This window comes from Pempheris klunzingeri, chromosome 2 (genome assembly GCF_042242105.1).
Source record: "Pempheris klunzingeri isolate RE-2024b chromosome 2, fPemKlu1.hap1, whole genome shotgun sequence".
Taxonomy (NCBI): domain Eukaryota; kingdom Metazoa; phylum Chordata; class Actinopteri; order Acropomatiformes; family Pempheridae; genus Pempheris; species Pempheris klunzingeri.
Window position 1 is genome coordinate 15,730,320 of NC_092013.1, and position 16,852 is coordinate 15,747,171.

General features: G+C 41.1%; 2 protein-coding genes across 2 annotated transcripts in view; one reads left to right on the forward strand and one right to left on the reverse strand.

Annotated features, from left to right (window-relative positions):
* The window catches only part of poc1a (POC1 centriolar protein A), a 36,065-nt gene extending 24,104 nt beyond the window's left edge, over nucleotides 1-11,961 (reverse strand). The window contains exons 1-7 of the mRNA XM_070844316.1: nucleotides 11,853-11,961; nucleotides 8,714-8,798; nucleotides 8,009-8,180; nucleotides 7,617-7,796; nucleotides 7,287-7,394; nucleotides 6,467-6,582; nucleotides 3,077-3,210 (exon numbers count right to left, since the gene is read on the reverse strand). Of these exons, the coding sequence (XP_070700417.1) occupies nucleotides 3,077-3,210; nucleotides 6,467-6,582; nucleotides 7,287-7,394; nucleotides 7,617-7,796; nucleotides 8,009-8,180; nucleotides 8,714-8,798; nucleotides 11,853-11,867 (810 nt within the window). The 5' untranslated portion in view covers nucleotides 11,868-11,961. The remainder of the gene's footprint in view (nucleotides 1-3,076; nucleotides 3,211-6,466; nucleotides 6,583-7,286; nucleotides 7,395-7,616; nucleotides 7,797-8,008; nucleotides 8,181-8,713; nucleotides 8,799-11,852) is intronic.
* Nucleotides 9,556-10,318, forward strand: b9d2 (B9 domain containing 2). Its single transcript, XM_070850224.1, has one exon. The coding sequence runs from the start codon at nucleotides 9,668-9,670 to the stop codon at nucleotides 10,193-10,195; it is 528 nt and encodes a 175-aa protein (XP_070706325.1). The 5' UTR covers nucleotides 9,556-9,667; the 3' UTR covers nucleotides 10,196-10,318.
* Nucleotides 11,962-16,852: the final 4,891 nt, after the last annotated feature.

Consider the following 16,852-nt stretch of genomic DNA (forward strand, 5'->3'; position numbering starts at 1 on the left):
GTTTTGTGTGTGGAGGAGGGGGTGGGCGAGCGGGGCTGCAGCAGAGCAATCAATAACAGAAAGCGGAGACTCAGGTGAGGTGAGGTCACACACGATCAGAGCCAAAAAAGGATTACCTGCAGATCAGGACTTTGGCATGCCGTGTGTGTGTGTGTGTGTGTGTGTGTGTGTGTGTGTGTGTGTGTGTGTGTGTGTGTGTGTGTGTGTGTGTGTGTGTGTGTGTGTGTGTGTGTGTGTGTGTGTGTGTGTGTGTGTGTGTGTGTGTAGGAATCTGGAGTGTAGACAGACTCCAGCTTCAAAACGTCAAAAATCATGCTCTCTTGGTTTATTCTTTTCTCTGCCTCACAATGCAGAATGAGGTCAACGACTACTGCCTGAGCCCTCTGACTGTGTTCAAAGAGAGGATGAAGGAGAGAACAAACAAGAGAAGGGAAAAGAAACAGACAGGGAGGCTGCTGGGAGGAAAAAAAAGGAGCTGTGTCCTGTGGCTGGCACCCAGACAGGCTGGTTTGGGTGAGGAATGGTTTCCCAGAAGCACCTGAGAGAAGCAGACAGTGTCACTATGGCAACGCGACGGCCTGACAGACAGCATGTTCTGTCTCTGCTCTGACTAATGCCTGCTGCCAGGCTGGCACTTGCCATGGCCAGACTCACACACACACTCACACACACACACAGAGTCTGACAGGGCAATGAAACTAACTGGCACATTTTACATACTGATAAATGAACAGGGGTTGCAGAAACCAGACAGGCCCCACATGGTGCTCTCCATAAAGTATGACTAACAAGGACTGCACACATGGAGTGGCTATATTTCATAGATCGTTTTTTCTCTAAAACAGACCTATGAAAGCAGTCAGAAATACATACATTCATGGATCATCATGTCTACATTTGTCCTTTTACCAGCATTAGCACCGGTAATATGCTGAAGATGTCAGCTTGACACAACACTTCACCAACATCACTGATGTGTGTGCTGACGAATGCTCAAACACACTACACAGACAAATCTGGCGGCAAATTTATGTATTGTGCTCTCAAGTCTTGCCGCCATCACACATTTGCTCTGGCAGTGGAAGCAGAGATGTTTGGTTTAATCACAGTCGACAGTCGCCCCCTCCGACAGATGAAGGTATTTTATGTGAATGTGGTAATTAAGTCTCAAAACACTGGTCTGAAATTTTGTAAGACACAGGCTTTGGGGGAAAAAAAAGACATGAACATCGGCCACACACAGTGTGGCTGTGAAAATGTAGTGTGGTGTAGCTTATCAACCCCGTCAGGAGTTTGCAAGCTTATGATTAAAAATCAGCAAACTCCAGGATTTCTTGCACTGTAATCAGAAGAAATACATCACTTCATTAAAAAAGGAAAAAAACTATACTGTATATAGTTTGAAGCTAACAGAGATCAGGTGCATCATCGGCCCTGCAGGCAGACTACTTGGTCTTTAGCATCTCTTGGCTGTTTGAGGTGACTGATTATGCCTCTTTTCCTCCGCTTGGAATGTCTCGGTTCAGCTCGCTTGGAACCGTTCTTTTTTCCCTTGGCAAAAGTTCTGGATAGTAGCTGGTACCTTTTTGGTATCAAAATCAAATCTCACATTGCATTATGTCTCACCTTACAGCTGGTTTCAAGAAGCTGTGTGTTTAACCACGAAAAAAAAAACACTAGCATCTCATCTCTTTTAAACGCTCTGTAAAAGCTCAAGTGTACTTCTGTGCCGAGTTGAAGACTTTCTTCATAAAAAGTTTTGGATCACACTGTGAAAGTCAGTTATCAGACAGAGGAGCAGAGACATAAATTAACCTAAATCAGACGGATTCCACCCAGCCAGGTGAGATCCCCAGTACGAAGTAAACAACACGTTTGTCAGATCCAGCAGAAAAAACACTCCATCGGGGCCCTCACATATTTTCACATACAGTACATGCATCTATGCACGTACACAAACGCATACATGAAAGCAGACACATAAACACGCATAAATGTACACACCCACACCGAACAGATGGGGGTCTCTCCCATATCTAGCTATGCGACTTGAGAGACAATTAACACCCTGAACGCTCCCAGCACCAACAGCTTGGCGGAGTCACCACTGAGCCAAAAAGAATAACAACAAAAATGGAGACAGAGTGCAGGAGAAGACAAATTTGGAAGTGTGAAGACAGAGGGGGGAAAAGGTACTTTTTTATCTTGACAAAGAGAAGAGTCTTTTGCAAGCAGGTTTAGTGAAGCACAGGTGACACAGACAAAAAAGGAAAAAAAAAAGAAAGGATGAGACACAGGCAACATGTACAGAGGGATAGATAAACAGATGGACCACATGTGGTACTGGCAAGCCACCGATTTCCACAACTAGCCAGCAAAGCCAGTCCATCAGCTGTTCAAACAAACAGATACAGTCAGTGAGCCGTCCGGCCAACTCGTCCAGCCAGCCAAAATGTGAGAAGATGAGAGGCAGGAGAGAAGGAGGAGGCAGAAGCAAACAGAGATGGACAAAGAGGAAAATGAGGATAATGATAGCGGGCAATGTTAAACGATTCCTACAACACACAGAGAGGACTCTGAGAAAGAGGAAGGGATGGAAACAGAGAGGAGGAGGAAGAGAAGAAGAGGAGAGGATCCAGAGGAACGGAGGCAGAAACACAGTTCTGTTTCCTTCCAACAACCCTGAGATGAGTCATCATGAGTGGGCTGCCCGCTCGCCTGGCAAGTACTAAAATACACCACGTACAAAAAAGGCACCATACGCACACACTCGCACACATACACACTTCAGACAATCAAACATGTACAAAGGAGATGTCGAACACACTCACACATAGCTGTCCACACCATACCTTCCACGCACGCACGCACGCACGGTGCGGACAGCTATGTGTGAGTGCGCACACACACACACACACACACACACACACACACACACAAATAACAGAGCAGACTGCAGACATGACCTATCATGATCATGACCGGATAAACTGCACAGCTAGGCCTGTAGGACATCAAACGATATTGATGTGTCATATGTATTTCTGTGTGTGTGTGTGTGTGTGTGTGTGTGTACCTGGTGTCCATGCAGTGTATACAGTAGCTTCCCCTCTACAAGGTCCAGTATCTTCATTGTGGAATCGCTGGACGCAGTGATGAGGAAATTACCAGCTGGGTGGAAAGACAAGCTGTTCACCACACCACTGTGGACTGGAAAACACACACACACACACTTTATAATAGGAAAACAGACATTCTGATGTATATCCTTGTGCAATTAAAGTCAAAATGTTAAAAAAAAAAAAATCATCACATAAAACCACAAACTAAACACGCTCATCAGGTTTTACTGTATTTTACAGCTTTACATGTTCACCTTTTCTGCCTGTTGAATAACATGGAATTAATACATTATGATTAAAATCATGATGGCAGCAACAATGTTATATTATGTTATATATATTATGCATATATATTCTAATCAAGTTGAAACTGTCACAATTTTTGTTTATTAAAAACACCACAAAAATTAAAATTGTCGGTCAAAGTGAGTCCAAAATAATTCAAGACTTAACGGTCATTCTCAGAATAATTTTCTATTTTCCTTTTCTCTCTAAACTGGATGTCAGAGGTCCTGGTCAGTTACACAGCAGCACCTAAGGGGCTGTTAAGAGTTCAGCGTGTTAAGAGTTGTTGTTGCCTGGATGCCGCTGAAGTGCACTGCTGCGGTACATCACAATGCCTCAGTTGCTGTGTAACCTGAGAATGGCTTAATATCAGGTTTACATTAGCAAATATCATCATGTCAAGTACAGTGGCCTATGGCAACTAATCAAAACTTCCCCAGAACTGAAATTACTCCACCATGTGTGGTGACTGGGTTCCTGATTGAGACAAAATGTGGACGGCAGACAATTAATGAGCGACACAGTCCCTCTGCTGGCTGCAAGATGCTATGACACGTATAAAACACACCGATACCATTTCGGTATGGATTAGGTTCACATGAGGACAGTAAAAAAGGTAACCACTCCAATAAAAACAAAAGCCAGTTGAATTAACCACCCAACAGCAAGCTAAGGTGACTTACAGACAACTGAACATACTGCCAACTACCAATAATGGGTGTCCAATGGTAACCACACTGCATTGTAACCACAATTTTACAATTTAGGCTTTCATAAGTGGTAATTAACTATAGCATGTGAAATGAGGCACAGTGGAAAGGAGAAGGAATGAGAGGAGAGGGGAGGAAAGGCTTTTATCTTCATGCCCCATCTCCTCAGACAGATGTGATTATCTATTATTAGATCTCACAACTGAAATCCATTTATGAGAGCTGATTAGAACAATCAGACTGACTGGCAGGCTGACAAAAGGCAGCAACATTTGGTTTATTGAATATGCAAGAAATCATGAATCCTGATTACCAATTTAACCGTGAGCTTTTAAGCTTAATTTCATCTGGGTGTCAGTAATTTGCCAAAAACCTCCACTGTCTTTTTTCACTGCCTTTTAAAGGTGATTCTTCACTTTAGCTGTATTGCATAACCTTTTTCTCCAAGACACCAACACTGGGCTCTGGTTTATGGCTGTTATAGGGACCCAGCATCTTATAGAAGCCTGTAAAAGTCTTGTTTCAATGTAAAACTTCTATTGATATAATAACTACAGTGGGGCAAAAAAGTATTTAGTCAGCCACCAATTGTACAAGTTCTCCCACTTAGAAAGATGAGAGAGGCCTGTAATTTTCATCATAGGTACACTTCAACTATGAGAGACAGAATGGAGGGAAAGAATCCAGGAAATCACATTGTCTGATTTTTAAAGAATTTATTTGCAAATTATGGTGGAAAATAAGTATTTGGTCAATAACAAAAGTTCATCTCAATACTTTGTTATATACCCTTTGTTGGCAATGACAGAGGTCAGAAGTCTTCACAAGGTTTTCACACACTGTTGCTGGTATTTTGGCCCATTCCTCCATGCAGATCTCCTCTAGAGCAGTGATGTTTTGGGGCTGTCGCTGGGCAACACGGACTTTCAACTCCCTCCAAAGATTTTCTATGGGGTTGAGATCTGGAGACTGGCTAGGCCACTCCAGGACCTTGAAATGCTTCTTACGAAGCCACTCCTTCGTTGCCCGGGCGGTGTGTTTGGGATCATTGTCATGCTGAAAGACCCAGCCACGTTTCATCTTCAATGCCCTTGCTGATGGAAGGAGGTTTTCACTCAAAATCTCATGATACATGGCCCCATTCATTCTTTCCTTTACACGGATCAGTCGTCCTGGTCCCTTTGCAGAAAAACAGCCCCAAAGCATGATGTTTCCACCCCCATGCTTCACAGTAGGTATGGTGTTCTTTGGATGCAACTCAGCATTCTTTCTCCTCCAAACACAACAAGTTGAGTTTTTACCAAAAAGTTCTATTTTGGTTTCATCTGACCATATGACATTCTCCCAATCCTCTTCTGGATCATCCAAATGCTCTCTATCAAACTTCAGACGGGCCTGGACATGTACTGGCTTAAGCAGGGGGACACGTCTGGCACTGCAGGATTTGAGTCCCTGGCGGCGTAGTGTGTTACTGATGGTAGCCTTTGTTACTTTGGTCCCAGCTCTCTGCAGGTCATTCACTAGGTCCCCCCGTGTGGTTCTGGGATTTTTGCTCACCGTTCTTGTGATCATTTTGACCCCACGGGGTGAGATCTTGCGTGGAGCCCCAGATCGAGGGAGATTATCAGTGGTCTTGTATGTCTTCCATTTTCTAATAATTGCTCCCACAGTTGATTTCTTCACACCAAGCTGCTTACCTATTGCAGATTCAGTCTTCCCAGCCTGGTGCAGGTCTACAATTTTGTTTCTGGTGTCCTTTGACAGCTCTTTGGTCTTGGCCATAGTGGACTTTGGAGTGTGACTGTTTGAGGTTGTGGACAGGTGTCTTTTATACTGATAACCAGTTCAAACAGGTGCCATTAATACAGGTAACGAGTGGAGGACAGAGGAGCCTCTTAAAGAAGAAGTTACAGGTCTGTGAGAGCCAGAAATCTTGCTTGTTTGTAGGTGACCAAATACTTATTTTACCGAGGAATTTACCAATTAATTCATAAAAATCCTACAATGTGATTTCCTGGATTCTTTCCCCCCATTCTGTCTCTCATAGTTGAAGTGTACCTATGATGAAAATTACAGGCCTCTCTCATCTTTTTAAGTGGGAGAACTTGCACAATTGGTGGCTGACTAAATACTTTTTTGCCCCACTGTATGTGGCATCAAGAGTGGCTATACTGTAGTAAATGCTATATAAATGTCTTCAGCATTGATGTGGTTGTCATAACAGCTTTGCATTAAATATACAATGACTGATTGAAAACTGTGATTTTACATGTCATGCTGCTGAACAACTGACCATGATCTTCAAATAACTTCGCTGTAAACCAAATGCTTCCTTTATTTGGTCTTTACCTTGGTAGTGCTGCAGCATCTTATGGGATCTGATGTCCCACACCTTGACAGAGTTGTCTGTACTGGCCGCAGCGATGCATGTTCCACTGGGATGGAAGTCCACATAGTTTGCATAACTTGGGAGAAAAAGACAGCATGACATTTAATGAAATCTGTCTTTGGTCAAGCTTTCATAGAACTTAAAATTCATTAGTCCAGCAGGTTAATTCCAAAAACCAGTATTAAACAGGTCCTGGGGTTTAAGACTAAATTACACACACACATGGGTTAATGATTAAAAGTAACCATTAGCCTGCTTTTTATATGTTTTACATTTCCATAATCACAACATCAGTCTATAAATGGGATTTTTTTCAAAACATTGCTGTTTCTTTCGCTGTACATAATGATGTATATACATTATATAATTTTACATTGCAATTATCATATTAATCTGTAATAGTGATTTGTTCAAAATAATGCTGATGCTACTTATGAGAGTACATTTTTTCTTTAAAAAAAAATAACAAAATCAACCAATAAGAGTGCCGTTAAAATCTTAGCGATACCTATCCCTAGTAATGAATGAGTTTGTGTTCAGTGCCTGCGCACAGTGACCTTGACAGTACACATGGTTACAGGACTTTTTCAGTTGTTGTTGCTGAAGCATCAGTCTAAATGTAAGTCTATTTTTCTATTCCATACAATGCATCATGCTCTAAATGCCAAACATTTACTAATCACTGCCAAGGAAATATGGATTCTTCTTCTTTCAAACACTTATCAGGACATTTCTTATCCATATTTTTCCAAGTGCATCGTTATGGTGTCAAATACTCACCCAGCATGTTCATAGAATGAATGAATGCACTCTCTGCTATTCTTGTCCCACAGCTTTATAGTCTTATCATCACTGGAGGACACAATCAAACGATCGTCTGGAGAAAACCTGCAAGAAATGTATAAGAAATTGTAGATCTGGCTTTAATCGCAGCCATCAGCTTCAATTTTACCAATGACATCTATTCATTGAAGTTGTAAAGCAATTAAAAAATGTAAAGAATCTTTGTATATGTAACAAGCAACAGACTAAGAGGAAATATGTGCAGTAACAGCCATTGACATATCATTGCAAAAACTGTACATATGTGGATGTGTTTGTGCAGCGTACTTAGCACAGCGGACCCAGTTGATGTGCTGGTTGAGAGAAAAGAGAAACTTTTGCCTGTGGACAGTCCACACTTTGATCGTCTTATCGTCAGAGGCCGTGACCAGAGTCTGTCCGTCACCAGAAAAGTTAACACTGCGCACGGTGGCAGTGTGAGCCCTGAAAGCGGTTGACTCAGCCTTCCTGTACACACACACACACACACACACACACACACACACACAAACACCCAAACAACACTAAAGTTAAAAAGAAACAATCACAAACCAGTGGGCGTTCAGAAGTGTGTGGCTTCTTCTGTGCTTTGTGTCCTTTGTGGTAGCTTTTTAGTGGAATACAATGATAACAATGAGAGATGATAGAGACGTGCTAAAAAGCAAATGTGGAATACTCACATGCTGGGAACCCAAAGACGTACAGTTTTGTCTCTGGAGGCAGAAGCCACCAGGTGGCCAGAGGGAGAAAACTGTACGGAAATGACAGCATCTTTGTGTCCATCGAAACGATACGCTCGCATCTGAGGTTTCATGTTCCAGATCATCACGCAGGAGTCCATAGATCCTGTGGCTGCAGGGAGGAGGAGGAGGAGGAGGAGGAGGAGGAAGCACAGGTGAGTGAACTGAACACATTATCTATGACTGCAGAAAAGGGAGTTACCACTAACTTAGCACACATATATAAAACCAGGGCTCTGCCAGATAATCTGAACCTTCAAAGCTTTGTCCATAGCATTAACATTTCAATCATTCATTCTGTTTAAACCAGTGATGTATACAATGTTTCTGCACAGTTACAGATAACGATCAGCCTGGTCTAAAATTATAGTATTATACAAAAACACTGACAGTTTGCCTCTATGATTTTTTTATTTTATTTTTATTTTATTTATTTATTTTTCTTTTTTTCTTTTTAAAATGATGATAGTAAAATATGATGTCAGGCTTTCAAGGCTTCATTTGAAAACTTAAATAGAAGCTTTCAAATAAAAAAAACGATGTGCAGTACAGCCCTAATTAAAGACAACAGCAAACTGGTGCAGCAGATTATCTGCCCACAGACCGATAATTACAAGACACAGAGCAAAAAGGATTAGCCGTTACCGATCTGTTTCATATTGCAGCTCACATCCACACTGGTCACCGAGTCTCTGTGACCCTTGAAATGTCGCTCTAGAGTTGGATCAGACTGTACGGAGAAAGAGACAGAGAGTCAGAGTGGAGCAGCCACATATGTAAAAGCCTTGTTTTAAATCTTAAGCATTTCTCAATAACACTAAAGTCATGCCAAAATAAGCAGCAGTCAGGTGTGTCTAATTTCAGATACTTTATAAACTACTCTATTGCTTAAGCTAAAATGGTACATCATAATTCATTAGGTGAGATTTATTATATATAAATCTGCAAAGTAAATTAATTGTAACTAAAGCAATCAAATAATGTTGTGAAGTATAAGTATAAAGTAGGAAATAAATAAAGGAGGAAATTGAAATGCAAAAGAACTTCAAAATTGCATTAAGTACAGTACTTGAATAAATTTACTCAGTTACATTCCACCCCTGCTGGTTTATTAATTAATGAACATGCAGTGATCTCATATGTGCTCTCCAGTCCATGTTGCTTTATAAACAATGCCAAACACGGAAACACGTCAAACACAATAATTTAGCTTTTTTTTGTCCTCTGCGTTGCCTGTCAGGCAGCTGGAGCTAATGTGTGCCACCTGTCTCCGCTAGTTAAATTATCTTTTTTTTTTTTTTTTGTAATATTATGTTGGAGAAATTAACATTAGTCATATAATTAGTTTTGTGTCCTATGAAAAAGTCATTCAGTCCCATTAAAGAATGCCGGATCTGTAGGCGTCCTGACAGGAAGCACTGCCTGACAGCCAAAGCTCAGGGTAAAAACAGCCCTCCTCCAGCAGGCTGAGTTACCAAGGAGACAGGAGCTGTGGTGCTGCTAGCCGTTAGAGTAGCCGTTCACGCTAACGCTGCTCTCGGAGGGAGAGTCGGAGGACTGTCGGTGCCGCATGTTTTAGTCTAAAGGGACGCTTGTAACATGGCCGAGCTGCACATCATTGGCCAAATCGTCGGAGCCAGTGGTTTCCCGCAGAACAGCCTGTTTTGCAAATGGGGAGTAAACACTGGAGGGGCATGGCGTCTCCTGTCTGGGCTGAAGGAGGGTCAGACCCAGGTGGATATCCCCCAAACAGGAGACATGGCGTACTGGAGTCACCCAATAGACCTGCACTACGCGACCAAGGGACTCCAGGGCTGGCCAAAGATTCACCTCCAGGTGTGGCACCAGGACTCTTTCGGACGCTGCCAGCTGTACGGGTACGGCTATTGCCATGTCCCCTCCAGCCCCGGACACCACCGGATAAGCTGTGCGACCTGGAGGCCGCTCGGCTCCTGGCAGGAGCAGTTGGCGCAAATGTTTGTCGGCGGAGGTCCTCAGCTCCGCAGCCCGGACCTTGTGTACAGCGGGGCGGACAGATACAGACTGCACACCGAAGCCATGGGGACTGTGGAGCTGGAGCTGGGCATTATCTTAAGACACTTTGACAAATATGGCGTCGAGAGTTAACACAGCGACATAACCAGGACTCTAGGAAAGTGTGATGGATTATATATTGTGAAGGCGGAAATCTGACTTGTTTTTAGTAAAGTTTTCTACTACTACTTTTATTTTTAAACTGCTCTTGTGATTGTTTTTTTTTACATTCTACGTAAAGTGTATTTAAATAAAGAAACTTGTCTCGGCGAAGTTGGTTCTTGTTGATATGCGACCCTCAGGGATTAGCGGATATAGCTAGCTAATGGAGGGAGAGTAATCAGATCATTCATAATTACTCCTCATATTTAGCTTCATCCTGCATACTTTACCTAAAAACGTCTTACATTGCATTAAAATATAATTTTCTAATTGCCTCTGCCAAAAGAAAGAAAGGAGACCCAGTTTGCTGTTACAGATTAAACTGCCAATAACCCAAATGTTGCTTTCTTTTTCATTTGAAAGTTTTATTTTGAGTATTTTTGTCTAAAAAACCGACACTGACTGATTTTCATTAGCAAACCTCTTCTCCTGCCTTTTAGGCAGCTAAATTGCAGGTTATTCTGAATTTTTTCATACTCAACACATTAGCATAGGGTTAACACAGATGGGTTGAATTGTAGTGCCTTAAGAACAAAACTGCACATAAGTTATTCAATTGATCCATTACTAAATTCATCTAATTCAAGCTTCTGGGTGTATTTAACAGCTCAATATTAACAGTTTCATGTGTGCCCAGTGACTGGAAATGCTCACCTTACACTGTGACAAATTTAATAACATAAACTACATAAGAAACACCTGCTTTCAACATGTAAAAACTCCCACCTCACCTCTCTATTCAGCGCCAAACCAGTTTTCATGAATTTCACTCCATCCTACATCCCAAAGACATTTGTGTTTTGAGTGTTTGTCTGCTGCAAAAGTACAATTACTACAAATTTGAACAAATCTGTAATTACAACCTAAATATGACGCCTAAGCAGCACACACGAAATAATACAATAAGGACTCTCAGTGGCACAATTTGCTGCAGTGACACAGTTTAGTTATTTTAAAATAATTTAACATATCACCAATGAGAATTTCAGGACTACATCTTGTGTGCATTCATAGACTGCTGTAAACACACGACAAGCAGCAAGTTTGGCTTTATGAGACAATAAAGGCCAAAAACACAACAAGTATACAAACTTCATTTATCCACATCACACTGGGCTGACTCCTATGGTCTGGTTAGGTTTTAGGGGCTCTGCAGCTTTCAGATCAATTGTGTTGTGGACGAAATCACCAGAGTCACACTGCACTTGTACAGACCTGTGACCTTTAAAATATTTTCTGTAACACAACTGTGTAAAGGGTTATTTGACTTCCTAAACACATTTATTATGCATCTCTTCTCTTCGGCTACATCAAAACATTGCTTGGATCAGCTTTACCTGAGATTTCACGCAGATCACATACAAAAAGGCTAAAAAAAGACAACCATATTATTCACCCTAACCACAGATAGCTCCAGGTTGAATCATGCTCAGCTGAAAGCGTCGATATCATATAAAATAACTCAGTATTGTCACTAATTACTTTCTTTTACGTGAAAGTTGAGCCCATACTGGGAGGCTACACACAAGAACCTAACTTCGCTTCACCGGCGCCTCTAATAAATGCCACACAGCTAAAGCTAACTCACCAGTGCGGAAGTCATCCTCCCTGATATCGGACACACAGGGCCGGTAAGAGCGACTGCCGAGGCCGTCACAGCCGTGACCGTGGTGGTCTTCGTTTTTACGGTGAATGAAGCTGACGGCGTTGAACGGTTAGCTTACCGGCTAACGTTAGCTTAGCCGATAGTTGCTGACAACAACAAAGTTCAGTTTGCGCGCCGCTATTGGGCGCTGAGCGTCCGTCCAGACTCCTTAAAGGGGCCGCAGCACCGTTTCTGTGTAAACCTCAGTGTCACAGAGTTAACAGAGCACCTGTTTGATGAAATAAAATGACACGCAGTCAAACAACCAAGAGTAAAAATGAGCTATGAAATTAATCTCTGTAGATATCCAAGTGAGAAGTTTCGTTTTAAAGCGTGGGGACGCATCAGTACCGCCAGGTGTCAGCAGTGTAACACTGCTGAGAAACTTTATGGCTGCAGTGGTTTTTATCCAAGTGTTATATAGTGTTTTATGTCAAACTGATGCTCTAAGTCCCTGAAAAATATTGAAGGCCATTAAATGTGGAATTTTCTTTAGCAGCCTACATCTATAAATCCTGTCTTATATGTAAATAGGTCATTTTTCAATGAATAAGCAGTAAGCAAACAGAAAATATGTGATGAGTTGCTGTCAAAGGTGCTTTTACTCAAGGACTCAAGGAAATAATGTTACTAATGTTATAATTTTACTCCCAATACCTTTGTGTGACAGTTGTTACTACTTGTAATTAACATATGATGCGGTGCTCCTTAAAAAGCATTTAAAACTGACTCCATTAGTCAAGCTGTGACATTAAAATGCTGCCTATGTGTTAATACATCATTGATAACGGCCCAATAACATAATAATATAACACTGACAGGGACCGACTTAATGACATTTGCGTGTAGCTTATGGGCATAGTAGCCAATACTTCTGTATTTTTACTCTGGTAAAACTGTGATACGGGCTGCTAATTTTTGAAAGTGCTAAGTAAATAATTAAGTATTAATCTGACTTCTTCATCCACCACTGCTATTAACACAGGTTGTGCTGAAAAATTATATTCTCACAACAATTCTCTGACAATACTACTGCACTTACATCTGTGAATAGTTTACACGGCCTTGGCTCATCTCACTCTTTATGAAATGTGCACTATTTTTCTACTGCTAGGCCTAGTTTTCCTGCCTATGCATATTTGGCAACATATAAGTGCACAAGTGAAATTATGAAGGTGTTTAAACTAAATTTGACAGAGGCTCCCTCCTCAAGACGGGGATTCAACATCAGGTAATAAAGCAGGATCTCTTTATAGTGTCAGATAAAGTGGCATAATCCCAAATTTTCAAAAAACTAGCACAAACCATGCGAGTGAACTTTAAGTCTGGAGCGTTTGGGCCTCAAGCAACATGTCTGCTTTCCTTGGCTGGTAATCCAGCTGTGTGTATCAGCAATGATAATGTAAAGCATGACGGAGCTGTAGTAAACACATAGGTTACCTCCTCTCATAAAAATCAACTCAGGCCGTCATACCTGACGTGTAACAGTGTTTGTGTTGCAACATGTGGCCTGGCTTGCTGCCTGTAAGACAAGTGTAAAATGTTATTTAGTCACAATTCAGTAAGCACACCATATTCACGGCTACAGAAGAATAAAACGTGAAAAGGGTTCACAACAACCGCATAGACAAATACTGATTCATGTATTCGAGTGTAGTTACTCAAGAAATGACCCACTCTGTTGACCTATTCAGTGTCAACACAAACCCGTTCTTTAACCAAATCCCCTGTGGGCCGTTTCTGCCGCACGGCTGCTGTGTCACATTACCAAAAGTTCATACCAAAAATACAATCACAAGTTCCCTCCCTTACCCCATACTTTTACAGTATGACTGGCTGTTATTATTCTCTCGTCATAATATTTTCACACCATGTCGTCATGTTTTTGTTTTAGGATGTGTTCACATAAATAGGCTGCATGTCGCCCGGTAATCAGAGAGCCATCTATCTACAAAGTAAAGACAATCCTCGATGAAGTTTTGCTTTGGGGTAAATGTTAGACCTTTAGCAGGCTTTTAAAAGGCATTTAAAAAGCAGCCACACTCATTCAGATGTGGGCTCAGATAAAGCTTTTGTTCAGCTTTAGCACTGACCTCTCCTTTTTAAAGATATTTACTTCCTTTAAGTCCCTTTACAAACTTTTCATGTGAGTCAAGGGTCACATTCCCTGTTTGTTGCAGCCTGTGAATTTAAATGCCTTTCTGGTGGAATTAAAATAACATTTACTCTAATCATAGTGAAGAAAACTGAGTATACGCTTGTGAATAGTTACAGTTTTACTGTGTAATACATGACACACAGCACACTTCAACGATCATTTGACAGGAGCAGTTCATAATTCTTCATACTTGTAAAACCACCTGCTTCCAGTAGATGCGAAGAGGTAGGGAGGAAGAGAAACAGACAAATGACCAGAATCATTTTAACCACAACTCATGATTCATAATTCAATTGTGGTCAAAGAAGTGAAGGGTTGTCATCAGCTGACACACCCACTGAAGGTGTTTTTTACACATGCACGCACGCACACACACACACACACACACACACACACACACACACAATAACTCTCATCAAAGCGAGGCAAAAGTTTTACATGCTTCAGCAGCACTGTATCTGAGGTTATGCGTCTTTAAACCAAACATTCAAGCCTTCTCATTTATCTGACAACTATGAACATGTGTCAGTGCTCAGAGCCAACATGCTTAGTGTTGATGGGAAGTAGGACGTACTTAACTGAAAATAAATTAAGGTTTGGTCCACAGAAACATCGTTTCCTTCTCAGTAAGAGTCAGTGTTTTTTAATGTTGTTGTCTTTATCTCTTGGAGTCATTTATGACTGCTATTTAAACATGCAATCTTATCTCCTTTACTGTAAATTTTCCCCAGGATCCATGTGGCGTCCTGCAGCATTGTATAGTTCTTTTGTTTGCCATGCAGTGCCCATACTCAGTTCACTTCAGCAGAGAGGAAGCTGTGGGATGTGTGTTACGGACTGGAAGCCGAGGGAAACGACAGGCAAAGTGACTATTCCAACAACTCATATGCAGTTGATTTACATCACACATAATTAACTTAAATAGAAATGTGACTAAGTAAGAGGAATTTGCAGTTCGGATGTAAAAGCTATAATTCTTTCCTTAATCCATGCTCCTCTCTGACCCCTGGTATTTTGTGCCATAGACTGTAAAAACGTGACATCAAACCAAAAGGCTGCCATTATTATAGCCCTGTGAGGCTGAGGTAAAGTTTTTGACACATGATAAAAAATGATTTCACAACAACAAATTATCTCATTCTAAAATAGAAACCAGAAACCATGTTGGTCATGTGAATGTCAACTGATGACAGAGTTACATGGTTTTTAACTGTTTTTAGACATGTTATTTGGAAAGCGATTTGGTCTCTTTTGGACTAAAGCAGCTCTATCGTGTGTGATGGCTCTTCTTTGTCTTACAGGAGACTTATATAATAGTTCAGTTTTGTGAGAAAAACATTCCCCAACATCCTTCTTCCTCTAGTTTTTAAAGGCACACCCCGGCTCTGTCAACTCATTTAGAGCCAACAAACTTCAAAGAGGGAATTCCGCTCCATTGTGCTTCACAGCTAGAGGGAATGGATGTCAGTCAAGGCTACAACAGCGACAGCTCGACTAGTTTTTTTGCTTTTATTTTTAGAGACAAAAGTGAAACAGCTATGCACTTCACGAATGAGGAAATGTGAAGGTCCACTGAACTGTCTGCGTCAGTATTGCATCTGTCTGCACCTGTATCATCGTATTGTTGTCTGTTACAACATGGTTTGCCATAATTGTCCTATACAAAAGGAGAGGAAGTTTTTTTGGAAATATAAAGATGCATGTTCCCCAGTAGACAACACAAAGAATTGTGTAATGTTTGCTCAGTGGATTTGACCTTTGACGATGCCTTCTCTGTGGTTGCAGCCGTTATTGCAAAAGTTTGGTGACACTGTGTAGGGACAGCAGGGGAGACGAGGTTAAATCATCCTGTTTTCTTGTCATGTGCATTTCTGTTTTCACCTCAAGTGCTCACAAGTGTGAAGGTTGACTTTGGCCCGTGTCTATTTATTTGCACTTTGGATAAAGTAAGGAAATGTGGTCTGCATCAATCACAGGCTTAAAGATTTGATATGTTTTGTTTAGCAGGACAATACTTCTCAGTGTTTGAACCACACCTGTGATTAAGTTAAGAGCCATACACAGCCTCAGAATTCACTGTTCAAATATTAGCAAGGATAATTAACAAAATACTGTATGAAACTCTCTGGCTTGTATACACATGTCTTATTTTTGCAAAAACCAAACTGTGGAGAGAGAGAATTGGAGTTCTGACAGGAGAAGCCAAGGTGCAACAGTGCTGATTCATCTGACTATAAACATTAACTCTCTGTTCCATACAAGTGCCAGAAAGAATAAAACAAAACAAAACATGGCAAACAACCATGAAATCATTCCTTTCAATAAGAATTTATTTCATGGTTGTATGGTGGTAAAATAATAATCGATGTAAAACATATTTATCATCGCTATTGAAGTATATTTTATTAGACTCTGATAACATGTGAATGTGGGGGTAATTATAGGCTTTTAAGTGGTCTGTGTATTAAATAAAGCTATTGGAAGTGCACGGCAAATTTTAACTCTTATTTTATTGCTGAAAATATGACTTTTGGCTTCAGTGGTTTCTCATTTCCACAGCCGGAGCTGATCGATGAAAACAGTATTGACAGATAATGATTGCAGAAAGGCTGTAAGTGGTCATTAATTGGGAGCAGAAAGGCTGTGCCGTGCAGCTGTATTGTGCTCTTCCTGTGCTGAACATCCGAAAGTGCTCTGTGAAATAAACTCTATGTACTAATACTAATCAAAATAACTGCCCATACAGTTCAAGCACTCAGGAAATTAAACAAGGGATTCACACAAT

Excerpts from the sequence above, each read along its gene's own strand:
- b9d2 (XM_070850224.1), top strand. The coding sequence starts at position 9,668 with ATGGCCGAGCTGCACATCATTGGCCAAATCGTCGGAGCCAGTGGTTTC.